Source organism: Centruroides sculpturatus, unplaced genomic scaffold (genome assembly GCF_000671375.1).
Source record: "Centruroides sculpturatus isolate CEXI.00-Female unplaced genomic scaffold, Cexi_2.0 scaffold1252, whole genome shotgun sequence".
NCBI classification, from domain to species: Eukaryota; Metazoa; Arthropoda; class Arachnida; order Scorpiones; family Buthidae; genus Centruroides; species Centruroides sculpturatus.
In genome coordinates, this window is record NW_019385391.1 from 69,797 (window position 1) to 85,253 (window position 15,457).

Below are 15,457 nucleotides of genomic sequence, written 5' to 3' on the forward strand. Positions count from 1 at the left end.
ACATGTACTAACTAAAAACATAGTTAAAGATAATTTAATATCTTATAATTCCAGGATAAAAAGTAATTTTAATAAAAAACAAATGCTTTCGGCCTGATTCAATAGACCATCCAGAATGAATGTTCAAATACAGAACATTTCAGTTTTTTAAAATGCATACAAACAAATCAGGAACTGCAACCAATATGTGAATGCAAGTTAAGCAAACAATGCATAAAGGGAAAGATTATTACAAATTAAAAATTTTAAGATAAAAATACAATATCTCCACAATAATAAGCTGTTATGATCTTTGGGATGGGAGATTGGAAGAGAAGCCTCAACAGGTGGTCATAAGGTGCTGTAACAAGACCTCCATGTAATGGAGGTAGACTTTGCACCCTTATAGTTGATATGAAGGCCTTTTCTTGTTGACTTGTAAATCTGTGGTTATTGCATACTGCAAATAATCCAGAAGAACCTTTCAGATGTACTGGATTATTAGCAGAATGTGTTAATCATGCTTTCTCTAACTTTAACTTCCAGTTCTGATGCATATGCAGCTATGACTGTCTGTTACCAGTTATCCTTCCAACAGTATATTTATGTTCCGTCAACCTGCTGAGCAAGGATTTATTGGTGGATCCAACATATTCCAAATCTCTGTCAAACTTGAAATCCCATCAGAGATGACTCCTGATAAGATTTCAAAGTTTGACAGAGATTTGGAACTTGCCACCTTGCTTTTGTCATTGCATAATGAATTTGAATACAGGTTTTCTGCAATAATGCATTCTGGCATTGGTGGCCTTTGCAATTTTGTGAACAAGTTTCTTGTTGTAATTAATCATCACTCTGACATGTTTCTCATGGTCTCTTTGTTGTACTGGCTATTTACTTTATGTGATGTGATTGTAACTGTTAACCAATTGTCAAACAATTTTTCAGTGGTTATCCATGTTCCATGGCTATGCATTCAATGTACCTCAGTTCTTTCTGTGTCTAGGATAGCCAAACAATAGATAAAGGCTCTTTTAACAAAAGTGCAAAAGATTGAGAACTTGAAGATGCAAAAATCAAATACACCTACAACTGCCATAAATGATCGAGCTATATTTAGGATATATAATTATAGATTAGAAATGAATTTGGCACTAGAGTGAGACATTAGGAGCCATCTCTTATTAAAATTAATAATTATAATATTTTATTAATTAATTTAGATTAATCTAAATTAATAAATTAATTCATTTCTAATCTATAATTATATATCCAAAATATAGACCAATCATTTACAGCAGTGGTAGGTGTATTTTCCTAAGATATAGGGTTTTGACTGATGTGTATATTTATATATCTATACCTTGCTAGGGTTGCAATGGCCAACTGAGTACCTTGTGTGGATGTTTCTGGCTGAGGGTGCGAGTGTGTCCCCAGTTAACGCCGTAATAATCGTCAATGGTTATTTCTTAACTTATATATGCTAGAAGAGAATCAGACCAGAGGTTATGGTAGCATAACTGGCAACACGTCCACACGGTAAGCGGGAGTTGCAGGTTCGAGTCCCGCTTTGGGCCGATTCTTTTCTTCCAGTTTAATCTAAATTAATTAATAATTATTATAATTATTAATTTTAATAAGAGATAGCGCCTAACATCTCACTCTAGTGCCAAATTCATTTCTAATCTATAATTATATATCCAAACTATAGCCCAATCATTTACAGCAGTTGTAGGTGTATTTGCTTAAGATATCAGGTTTTTGATTGATGTGTATATTTATAGATGTAAAAAACATTAGAAATTGCCAGTATGAAGAATAGACAGTAAGCCAAAATACCATTTGTCTTCATTGAAAAAACAGCATACTCACTCAGGCTTCCCCAGTCGACTCATTTGAAATCTCAAATCCAATATCTTTAACAAGATTCATTCCATTGTGAAACCCAAACACAGGTTGGATAAAATGAGTGCACCCAACAATCTCACAGTAATGGAAGTAAATTCCATCTGGTTAATTTGAAGCATCTGAAAAACCAATCAACAAATATTACCACCATCTGCCTGTCCACCATATTAGATATGATCAGGAATAAAAAAGATCACATTCCAAAAAAAAATGACAGCTGGTACAAGATACCCATGATACAGAAAAATGACAATGTCAAACCCACTTTTTACATTGTAGCACATGCTGTACATTAAAAGTTTGACTGAAAGCATAAGGAGACCTCATGAAGGCAAGAACATTCGCAGCCCATGCAGAAAAATTTTTCACTAATAGGAATACTGTACCCATTTGGCACAACAGAGTTCATCATACCTCTTGTCTGACATCTCTTTCCCTCAAAACAGACAAGAAGCTCATGATTGCAACGTCAAAAGGGCCAAACTGGATTTTTAAGTATTAAATGCATCAGTATATCTATTCTAGACCTCTAGCATTAGCGATTTTTATGCAAACTAGTTTTCAAAGCTCTGTACAAAATTATCTGATGCAGGTTATCTAAAAGTCTGAATAAATATCTTGCAGTATTCACATAATTGTGTGTGTAAAGTGGGAAATGGTCACTGCATTTCAAAGAATGGTAATCAATTTCACATTGATTAAAATGAAGTAAGACAGAATTTACCTGTACTTAAGTTATATTTATATGTTTCAGACACAATTTGTTTTTATTATCTGAAAATGAAAACTTACTGTAAAAAAACTGAACTCCACACGATGATTCTCTGTATCTGTTTGCATCACTGAAGAGGTCGACTTTTACCATAACATTTATTTCACCTCTAATACCTATAAAAAATTCAAGCATTCATAAGCAATATATAAAATTTTTTAAAGATTTACTCTTAACTAAATCTTTTTGAATTTGCTGCTTTGAGACAAAGCTTAATATTTTAAAGTTTATATAGTTTTAATGAATTAACACTTTGAAACATAATAATCTTTATAGTATTAGCATATAACTCCAATTTCATTTATCAATGAATTTCTCAGTTAAATAATATCAAAACATACATGTTAAATACAGCAATACCTCAGTATCTAAATTCCTGCTATAACAAATTACATTCTTTAGTGTCAATTGTGATATTAAATAATTAAATAATCAGGTATTATAAATTTATCCAAAGCACATTTATGTAAAGTTCAAAAGTCACTCTAAAGAAAGTAGGAAATAGTGAGAAACTCATTCTAAGTACATATGTTCGTTTGTTTCTTTAACAACTATGAAGTTCGATGATTTTTATCATAAAATTTCGGTATTAAATAAATAGTTTATTCTTCATAGTAAATTCACTGCTTCATTTTTATTTTCATTTTTATTGTTATGCTTTTTATATAAAACTATAAAATTTACAGTTTCATTGCTATTATATATTAAAGAAAACATTGTTTAATGCTCATAAGAAGAATACTATAAAAACTAATTCATTGCATTACTGCTTATAAATATCTTATTGACATCCAGCATTTTTAAAACATTAAAAATGTTTTTGACCAATTTACGGGTCTTTCTCAGTTAGTTTGTTTCATTTCAGTAGATTCTAACAGATCAAATACAAAACTAGCATCCTAAAATTAAAAGAACAAAACACAAATTACAAATTTGAAAGAATATGTGAGATCCGACCCGTATGCCAATATCCCACCTTCTTCTTAAAATTCAAAGACTGAAGAGTAGAATCTCCAACCCACCATAACTCCAAACCCCCCAAAAGCAATATCGTCCGTCGCCACAGTCAAACTCTTTTTTCCTGTGCCAATTTGGAATACCCTAAATCCACTTCTTGGATATCTGTGTGCCCTTAATGAACTTGAATTGCCAGGGAAACCTACAAAGAGGTATGATATCAAATGTGTAAGCTCTCTCTCAGCCCCTTTTAACTTGTACTCATAAGTTAGGAAAGATAGAAGTTATGTTAGTTTCGTAATTGTAATCGTTCTTTTGTTATTCAATAAATCTTTGGTTTTCTTGTTAAATGGTGTCCTTGCTCGTTTAAAGCCGACAACTTACCGACGACCCCTCTCTCCTCCTCCACTCGACCAAAGACAAACGATCCTGATTCCTTCGGGACAGAAAGAGTAAACCAGCCATCCCGACAAATGGACAGTTTTTACCAAATTGTTGCCGACCAAAAAGAGGTACAACCTCATCATACCTTCGGCGTCCACAAATAAAATATAAAATTTAAATGTAAGAAACGGTGGTATGAAACTAAGAAGAGTGTTGATAAAACAAAAATCAAGTTTTTAATCCTAGCAACATATTTATTAAAATTAAAAATTAAAAACATTTTCAATCAGTTTGGCTGACCTCCTCCAGTTAACAGCAACATCAAATAAGAGATACAATTTAAAAATGCAATGTAATGTTTGAAATAGAATAAGAACAACAAATCTAAAATAAAAATTATAAATACAGTTGAACATATCTCAAACATTTAATAATAATACAATAAATATAAGTTCACCTTTTAACAAAGAAAAAAATCTTTGCTTCAGTCATTTTCTTCCATTGTTCGCACCATCAGCAGTTCATAAAAATCACAAAAACTCACAGAGACGACCTTCATTTGTAGACTACTGCCTCCGTAGTAAAAATGCAAAAAATGAAGCGTCATCTGGTGTCTGATAGTCTTTTTACTGTGCTGTGACTATATTCTCACACTGCAAGCTAAATATGCATGTATCAACATGTGTTTCTGTTACCCCAACATTAACAGTATCACTATCTCTGTTTGTCTGCTGGTTCCAAAGCATAGATATTAAGTGCTAATACAGACAATTGTTTCTGTAACAAATATAGTTCTATCTTTATAAATAATATAATTTCATTTCACTATTTTACTGGTACCTGATACTTGTTGAAGAAAAGACATATTTTTTATTGTCAAATAAATTTCTTTTAATTTGGCAACCCCAAAAAATTTTCTATTGCAACCCATTCTGGGGATCGCAACTCACAGGTTGCACACCACTGATCTATAGTACTGTACTTGCTATTGCATTAATAAAATATAACTCCAATCAAACTTACTACTGTTTACCATGCAGGAACCTCTATCTCAAAATCAGTCTATCTTTGGAAAAGTATTTACAAAGGTATACAGGAAGCCCACTTTTCAACCCATATTAATCCCCTAAGACACTGTGGACCCACACACATTAAGCTCTCTACATTCAGACCATTAATAAGAAGACCATATACCCATTGTACCAACATCCTTAATACAATAGCAGAGCTCAATTATATTTAAAAGGATAGCAGAATAACATGGATGTTCAATTCAATTGATAAAATAATTAATTGCAATCTTTCAAAATACAAAAATAACTCAATACTGGTGAACCAGAAGAAGAGAATTGTCTTCAATTATTTTCAGACTAAGAGCATAAGGCTACGGTTACTATGGATGCGAATTCTGATGAAATTTTGTTATGACGAGTACGTCCGAAATTCTCGTCAGAACGAGGTGGTTACACTGTGCATGTCTTCTGATAGTCAGTATGTTTCTGCTTCCTGGCAAAATGGACAAACTTGATGAGTTTTATTTTCTTGAACGTCTGTTGATTAAGTTATTGTTGATAGGTGGTGGGAAAACAGAGCATGTTAACCACTTATTTTCCATAAGAGACGATAAGGGAGAGTTCCAAATGTTATATCAAGATTTGTGGGACAGCCCGCAAAAGTTTTTAGAGTGTTTCAGAATGAGAAATATCTCTGTTGTGATAGTTTTTGTCTTTCATGTCCCACAAACACCTATTCTCGAACACAAGACTAATCAATTTATCAATATCCATGTTGAAAAACCCAAAACACTTGAAATTCAATGTCAGAATGCACAAAAAAATCAAACTCATTTGAACGCTCGAATGGTTCTGACTACATCGTGCGTGTTCTGACATGCCCTTCGCTGCCAAAGTAAACACTGTCATTGCAAAACAGGTATTTTTTTGTTCGGATGAATTCATCAGAACAAAATTTCGTCAGAATTTGCATCCATAGTAACCATAGCCTAAGTCAGCAGCCAACTCTAACAATCTTACGGTGGTGTACTGACATAACCTGACCATTTTCAAAATTTTAAGAAATGATAAGCTTCCATATGATCACAACTCTGCACCAGGCATCTACATAATCCCAACAGATAACCAATGTTTTATGACAAAGCTTATACACATAGATGTCTTTTTCTTCTGCCTGTGCCTTCTCCTAGGGGAGGTTGGCAGCCAGCAAATACCATGAATCTCTATTGTGAGTCTTATGAATCATTTCTTCAGTATCTAGTCCTGTCCAGTCCTTAAGGTCATCCATCCAGCCTCGTCTTTTTCTTCCCCTTGCACTTCTTTCCTCAATCTTTCCTTCTAATGTGATTTTGGGGATTCCATATTTTTCTCTCCTCAATGTGTGTCCACAGTATGGTAGTTTTCTCCTCTTTATTATTTTTATTAATTCTCCTTTAGTATCTGCCATCTGTAACACCTTGTCATTAGTGGTTCTGCTAGTCCACTTGATCTTCAACATTCTTCTGATTGTCCACATCTCAAGGATCTCAATTTTCCTCTCCATGTCTTTTCGTAGTGTCCATGCCTCACATCCATAAAGCAAAATGGGCCAAATGTAGCATTTTAGCATTTTTAATCTTAATTGTAGATTTAGTTTCTTTTCACACAGAATGTTTTTCATCTGGTTAAACCTGTCTTTAGCTTGTCCAATTCTGCTTCAGATATCCTTTGATACATTATTGTCTGAATAAAATCTTTTCTCCAAATAGCAGAAGCTATCTACTTGTTCAAGGTTCTCCCCTCTGCATTTCATCTTTATTGTGTACTTAACTTTGCTTATGCACATTGTCTTAGTTTTCTTTGTATTTACTGTGAGTCCCATTTCTTCACTTTTTGATACTAGTTCATTTAACAGTATTTGCAGATCTTTTTCTGTTGTAGCAAGAATGACTGTGTCATATGCATATCTGAGATTGTTAATGCTTATCCTGTTAATCTTTACACCTTCTGTTCTATCTTCCAGGGCCTCCCGCATTATGTACTCAGCATACAAATTGTATAGGATTGGTGAAAGTATACAGCCCTATCTGACCCCTCTTTTCACTTCAATCCAATCAGATTCTTCATTTCCCAATCTAACTTTTGTTTTCTGATTCCAATATGCATCTTTAATGATCTTAATGTCTCTTTTGTCTAGTCCTAGGTTACAAAGTATTTCAAGTAGTTTATCATGCCATATCTTATCAAATGCTTTTTCATAATCCAGGAAGCATGCAAAAATGGGGACATTCATATCAATTGTTTTTTCAGCAATTTGAGAGAGAGCAAAAATTGCTTTTCTTGTGCCAACTCCTGTTCGAAATCCAAATTGAGTATTATTGATGTTACTTTCAATTTTTCCATATATTCTGTTGTGAATGATTTTTAGTAATATTTTGCTTATATGGATTAGCAAGTTAATTGTTCTGTGTTCACAATGTTTTATAGTTTCTGTTTTCCTGGGTATAAATACCATAATAGAATAGTTCATTTCATCTGGTGCCTTCCCTGTTTTGTATATGTTATTCAAGATGTCTGCAAATGCATCTATTCCTTCGTCACCTATATTTTTGATAAGTTCAATGGGAATTCCATCTGGTCCAGTTGCCTTACCTTTGTTCATGTTTTTAACTGAATGTCTCACTTCTTCTAACATAATGTCTGGGTGCTCTTCATATATCTCAGGTTCTTTGAAATACCTTTGGTCTTCATAAAGTGTTCGAATATATTCCTCCCATGATTTTTTCATTTCTACCAAATCTGTTGTTATTTTGCCATTTTTTTTTTCTACACATCCTGATCTTAGTGGAAATTTTCCTATTAGTTCCCTAATCTTTTTATGTAGGTCTTTGAAGTTATGGTTTCTCTCCAATAACTCCATTTCCTCGCATTTAATTTTTAGCCAGTTTTCTTTTGCTCTTACAATTTCTTTCTGTATTTGTCTGTGTGTATTCATATACATTTGTTGATTTTTATTTTTATACTTCTTTCTTTCGTCCATGAGCTGTAAGATTTCATTTGTCATCCAGAGCTTATTCTTTTCAATTTTTTTTGTATCCAATTGTTTTATCAGCTGCATTTACAATTGCTGATTTCAGTATTTGCCATTGAACCTCTGGATTTGTCATGTAGTTGCTGTCTTTGTGTTCTTTCAGTTTGTTCTTGATTATTTCTTGATATCTTGATGTAACTGAGATGTTTTTCAGTGTCCCGGTATTTAATATGTTTGGGGCTTTTTTCTGTTATTTTTAGTTTTAAATTAAGGTTGCTTACCAGTAAGTTGTGATCAGAGCCACAATCTGTGCCAGGATAAGTTTTGGTTTTAGTGATCATGGTCTTGAATCTTTGATTGGTCATGATATAGTCTATTTGATTTCTGACTATGTTTTTAGAGTTATCAGAAGCGGCTTTCCACATATATAGTCTTCTTCTCGGTTGCTCACACCAGGTATTTTCTATTGTTAAGTTGTATTTACTGCAGAATTTCACTAGTCTATCTCCTCTTTCATTCCTTTCTCCAAGACCAAATGGCCCTACAATCTCCAACTCTCTACTCTTGCTGACTTTTGCATTTAAATCTCCCATTATAATGGTAATTTCTTGTGACTTAGTGGTTTCCAGTGCATTTTCCAATTCTTCATAAAATTCCTCTATGTCTTGGTCATTTGCATCTGTTGTAGGTGCATATACTTGTATTATGTTTAACTTAAAGGGTTTCGTCAGACTGACAGCTATTACTCTGTCAGACTGTGCTTTGAACCCCTCCACAGCCATAGTGAATTTTTCATTTATTATAATGGCCACTCCATTATTGTGTGTGTTACATAGATGCCACTGGACATAATCTACAACAAAAAATCAGGGAGCACAGATATACAATTGACAAGTACCACTGTAACACTGTATTGGCAGCATATAAATTGGGAAGAAGCAAAAATTATTAAGCCTAACTAACACATGTGCTGTTTCTTATCTAGAGAAGTTGGAAATTTATGAAGCTTGTAGAAAATCCACATGCATTAATCATTGCGATGCCAATACCCTTTACAATGCTTAGCAGTCACTTACTGAAATTTAAATTTTGTTTCTTTTATTGTTTATTTTTATTATATGCATCATTTAGCATCAAAAGTATTTATCTACTCATGACCAGATATAAACTGTCTCTCTTCCACTTTAGCCAGTTTTTAATTATTCAGGTAGCTTTGAAAGAGAAAAGGATCAGTCAATGGCTATAATTTGGTTAGTGTGTCATTGAAATTATTAGATGAGATAATATAAAGTTTATGTAATCTAGAATTCTTTTCATTGATTATATCATATGGTTATATTTTATTATTTATAGTTGTGGAATTTTATATACTCCCACCACTTAGTTTTGTTTTAGTATAGTTTAGTCCTGCTGTTGAATGCATCACTTTCAAGATTCCCTCCATCCCTTGCCTAGATACTACATATGCTGCTCACAAACATGCTGAAAAGCATGCAAAATTCAAAGAGGCTTTCTATATTCTTGAAGTCAAAGATGTAGGTGGTGTCAGAATCCTGACTTCCAGGGATGCTGTGATCACACAGGCATAAACCCCATACAACCAAGCTGCTCAAAACAAGAAAGATTAAGTAAACATGAAAAGAGCAATAGAAGTACATAAAACTCTGCTTAAGATAACAGATTTGGCAGAGACCTCTTATACATTGGGTTTATGAAGATATCTCTAAAACAGTGCCTTATGGAACATAAGACTGATATAGAAAAGTGGCAGCAAACTACCACCCTGGCTATATATGCAAATGGTAATAAAATTAAACCAGAACTCCAACAAGCTTCCCTAATACAAAAAACATAACATACGAAATTAGATCAGAAATTTAGAGGTTTTAGAAATATTTAAGGCAGACAGCCAAGGCCTATCCATCACTTTAAAAAAAAGAGCATGGCAGATCATATTTGACCCACCATTGAAAAGGCAATGCATAGACTGAGTAGACACACTCCATTGAATATTTAGGAAAACTTTAAATAGAAAAACATTTGAATTTGAATATGGTTGGAGATTCTTCCATACATTCTAATCCAAAATGCTGGTACTAGAAAGATTCCATTTGAAATTTTGTACCTAAAGATGATCTTAGAGGTACACCAAAAGTTAGTATGGATTTCTCACTTATTAAAGCCTACATAAGGTTGGTAAATTTTATTATAATTTTCCTTTTTTCCTATTATTTGCATTAAATTTTTAAAATTTAAATCTAGGTAATCAAATTTTTATTTCTACATTTAAATTTTAAATTGTATTTGCTTAAATTTAAAACTTTCATATTTGTAATTTGTATTTTGTTCTCTCTTCATTTTAGGATGCTAGTTTTGTATTTGATCTCTTAGTTTTGTCCTTTTCTGTAGATTCTAACTGAGGAAGCCCTAAGAATAGATCAAGAACATTTTTAATCATTATACAAAGACGTGCCTACATCTTTCGTTCCTTGCACAATAAGAAATTTGAAAGAGATCATTGAAATCTGAATGATTTTTTCTATGAGAATCACCTACGTTAATGTTGGAGATATAAAGAAAATTTTTTTAAGTAATATTAGTGTAATTAAATGATATTAATTATGTGACTATTAAGTATTCATATACAACTTACCATGCATTGTATCATAAATAGGAAACCATCCAGACATTAAAGATCCAGTTTCTTTATTTAGGAGAGGATTTAAATCAATATATACTTTTCCTATTGCATCATTTGCACTATAAGTATCATAATCCATTACCCTAAACATTAAAAGGATTAAATTAAAACAGAAATCAAATATAATTAAATACAGTGGTTCACAAATTTACAAACTTAGCAAATTCTACAATAAATCTATTATCTCAAAACTTGTCTTAGATCAACAATTAGAAGTTCTTAGTACACATTAAAAACCATTAAAGATCAGAAATTCAAAAATGCATTTTTACAGGAAAAGTGATTAAAATTTATTTATATTTACTTATATTTAGGTAACAGCGAATTAGATAATTCTGATGTTGAAAAAAGTTCTTGAAGTGGCAGCTTTCTTAAAATTAATCTTTGCTTCACTTTGTTTTCACAAGTTCTTCAAAATAATCATGTAAAGTTCTATTCTCAAAATAAAGAGCTGCAGTCAAACTATTTTTACATCTTTGACATTATAAAATTTCCAAAGTTTTAAGATGCATTTGTTTTCATCATAATTTGTGCCTGAAACTGACTGCAGTTTAGTTCTGGACTGGATAAAAGAGATTTGCTGAAAAAACTTTGTTTTAATAAAAGTAGTACTATAATATGTGCAATAAAACAATATCAAATCCTCATTTTTAAGTTTTCTTTTAACATCTTATTTGGAAAAACTGAGAGTGGATATTATAAAATATCAAAAAGTCACTCCATAGAAAACCAATGCTCCAATCCTCATTTTTGAAATGCTTTTTGTTAAAAATATTGTCCTCCCCTTTCCAGTGGCGTAATGTAGTGGGGGCGGCAAAATTTCACAATAAATAATAATAATATCTTGTAAAAATTTAAACCATTTCATTTCATATTTTTGTCGTGCCTACAATTCAGACCAATCGAAATGAGCACGGAATAGTGTTACCACCCATCTGGTTTTCACCCAGACAGTCTGGGAATCAACTCACTTCCCGGATGAACTATTAATTTTGTCCAGGAATATCTCACACGACCTGTCAACCTTTTTTTTTTTTTCTTTTCTTTTGCTTGTACAAATCGTATTCATACACATCTCCAATATCCAATAGAGCTAAGTCATCTAGGTTACTTACATTACTCCTACCCAAGTCTCACTAGTCCCAAACTGTAACTGATTTAGAACTGGCATGCACTGCACATTATTCTTCGCATTGAAAAATGACATTACGCATGCATCGGAAACTTCTGTTCGAACAAACCTCACCTGCCGTCCGGGTCGGCGATTTTAAGAAGGTGGCAACACTAGCACGGAATTTTTCATTACTTATTCTGTGACAAAACTGAATTTTAGTCTTTTAAATTGAGATACCTAAATAAGGGGGTGGCTGACACCCAGGCTATGCCACTGCCCATTTCCAAGAACTAGGTGCAATCAATTAGTTACCTATTTTTAATCATTCCACTTCAGCTTTTTTTAAAAAATAATAAACATGTTTCGTAGAACAATGATAAAGCATAAAATAATAATATTGCATAAGCAAACAACTACTACTATTTTATAGCAGTGTTAGGTGACATTTTTATTTTTTAAATTGCCTGGAATATAAAAATGAGAACGTTTATGACAGCTGTTTAATGATTTTGTTTTTGACTTTCTCTCAAGTGCATGTACTATAAAAATTAAAGTAAGGCTTTAATTCTGATAGCAGCTTGCATAGAAAGAAAAGGGATATGGATCCTATTATAAATAATGATAAAATATAGATTTTATATTTAGAAGACTAATGTTATTGTTGGCAACAAAGCATGATTTTCAGTTGTTATCTGATGCAACATTCAGAAAAACTGAAAGATTGTTTCATAGTGTTTTCTTAAATTTTTAGGTTGCAACCAGAGTCAATCTTTCAGTATTTTATGATAAATTACAACATGTTATTTATGCCATTTATGAGTTTTAGAATTGCCATACAGAACTGATTTTAATGTTATTAAAAAAAATAATGTAAACAAGGACAGTCTGCTGTTTCAACTCCAAAAGAACAATGCATTTAAAAAATTACTGCTTTATGTATGTATAGTGGAATACAAATGGCATATTTTATACACTTAATAAAATTATAAATTCCAATACCTAGTGTGCAGCAATGAGACTGATTAAAATCAAAACACCTATGTATGGTCATTCAAATTAGAAATGGCTTTCAATAAAACACAACCTCACATCAATTTGATAATGCAAGAAGAAAATATAACAAATTGGAAAATTTTACATCATCTATTCTTTTCACATGACTTAATACCTTCCAATTGTCATTCATTAAGATCATTACAAAATAATTTAAATCATAAAAATTTTAATGTTTTAAAGAATAAAATATGATGTACATTCATTTTTTTACTTAAAACCAATACAGATGAAACAAAGAAACTCATGAAATATTGGAAAAATAAATAACAACAATTACATTTTTGATTAAATAAATAATTTTTAAGTAACAAGACACTTAAATACATAAATCCACCAAAAAAAGAGAAAACTTAGTTGCAAACATTTTCTCCCATGTTAAATGGTTGTCATCGGGCTAGAGATCTTCAAAGAGAGAAACAGGAAAGAATGTTTGCTACTATCTTTTCTTTTCTCCTTGGATTTTAATATTTAAATGTTTTGTTACTTGACATATATTCAGTTTTACTATTGTTAAAGTAATAATTTTTATTTTGAAAATATAATTTTTTTCCTCAGAAAAATAAAACAAACAACTTTTCATTCAAAGCAATATTTTTTGCTTACGAGATTTGATGATAATACATCTGACTGACTGACAAACAACTCTGATCTTCATATAAAATCTTAAGAAAATACTATTTTAACACTTTCGTACCATGTCATTTTTCTAGTCATAACCATGCAATTTCTATCGTTAACTGAAAACAAGGGCAAAAACCTTTTATCGTAAAACTAGTAACATGTATGCATATGCCTACAAATCGTAAAAAAGGATCTATGTATTAAGAACAAAGAGGGACCCATTATGTCTGAAATATTTATTGTAAAATAAATACACAAAATCATTTTACTCAAGATCATTCTGTTCTGTGTTTAATCCAGTGTGTTAAGTCCATCTTTGAGAAAAATGCAGTAGCAAAAAACATAGAAAATAACACAATGGACAAAAAAGCAATCGGAATAATGTCAAAAAAGTTTGTTCAATAAACAAATTCATGTTACTTACTGGATTAATGTGTTTTTGACTTAAATATACAATGACCATAAGTTATTGCAGTATTTTATTTGTTGTTGTAATTATTATTATGTTGGGTTTAGTGGGTTATGCAAAATTAACATCGGTGGCTGTGTACTATGCCAGACCAGAGTCAAGGCATAGCAACCAAATACTAAAATTAAATAAGTGTGTCAGTGTCTATTCAGGAATTTCCTAACAATATGGCATGTATTCAATATAGTGGCTTTCTGTAGTGTGATGTATGTATTTCCATTCAATTGCAATTTCCATTCAATTGTAATGTGTAGTGTGTGTGGTATCACACCTGTACAGGAGAGAACGACAGGTACAATAAGCACCCTATCGATCCTCCACAGATGCCTTATTTCCTGGGCGAGTTCTGTGTACTTGCTAATTTTTTCAGTGCATGTGTTTTGTACATTGTAAGTGTTTGGAATAGCTATGTCTATAATGTATGTGATTTTATTGTGTTTGTCAATGAGTGTGATGTCTGGTCTGTTGTGATAAATTTTTTTATCTGTGATTATGGCTCTGTCGTAGTACATTTTGTGCGTGTTGTTTTCCAATACTGTCTGTGGAATATACTTGTAGTATGGTTCGTGGATGTCTGCCAATTTGTGTTTCTTTGCAAGCTCTTGGTGTATTATATTTGCTACTTGATTGTGTCTATGTAAGTAATCTGTCTGTGCCAAGAGCTTGCAACCAGAAGTGATGTGTTGTATAGTTTCTGGCATGATGTGACATTTTCTGCATGTGTCATTTGTGAGTGTTGTATCTTTGAGTATGTGTTTTCTGTAGTTTTTAGTATTTATGACCTGATCCTGTATGGCAATCATGAATCCTTCCGTCTCCCCAAAGAGGCATCCCCGATCTAACCAGCTGTTTGACGCAGTTTTGTCAACAAAATCCTGGGCCAGGTCATAAGGATGCCTGCCATGGAGTGCCTTTCGAGCCCACGATTGCTTGATGGTGTCTATGCTTTTTATGTGTTGTGTCATGTCTGTATGATGTGAGTGTAAGTTTAATGGTGTGTTATTTGAGTCTGCTAGAGTTACTGCTTTATGTAACTGTGATGTTTCTTGTTTCTTGTAGAAAAACTCTCGCAGTGACTGTATTTGTTTGTAGTGAAGGTTAACTATGTCAATCAGGCCACGTCCGCCTTCTTTACGTGGAAGGGTTAATCTTTCTGTGGCGGATTTAGGATGATGTTGTTTATGCTTAGTAAGTGTTGTTCTTGTTTTCCTTTGGAGTTGCTCGAGATCTGTGTGAGTCCAATGTATAACTCCAAAAGAGTATGTGAGTACTGGGATGACATATGTGTTTATTGCTTTAACTGTGTGTTTTGCATTTAACTGTGTTCTAAGTATAGCGTTTAACCTACTTTGGTATTCTTTAATTAATCGTTGCTTTATTTGTGTATGTTCTGTTAGTTTGGCCTGTTGGAATCCTAAGTACTTGTAGAACTCGCCCTCTTCCATGGATTCAATAACGTCTCCATTTCCAAGT

General features: G+C 32.4%; 1 protein-coding gene across 6 annotated transcripts in view; it reads right to left on the minus strand.

Annotated features, from left to right (window-relative positions):
• Positions 1-15,457, minus strand: part of LOC111638452 (C2 domain-containing protein 5-like) — a 112,125-nt gene that overhangs the window by 67,706 nt on the left and 28,962 nt on the right. For all 6 annotated transcript variants that reach the window (XM_023384172.1, XM_023384169.1, XM_023384173.1 and 3 more), the window contains 2 exons: positions 10,677-10,807; positions 2,680-2,775 (listed from right to left, as the gene is read on the minus strand). In XM_023384172.1, the coding sequence (XP_023239940.1) occupies positions 2,680-2,775; positions 10,677-10,807 (227 nt within the window). The remainder of the gene's footprint in view (positions 1-2,679; positions 2,776-10,676; positions 10,808-15,457) is intronic.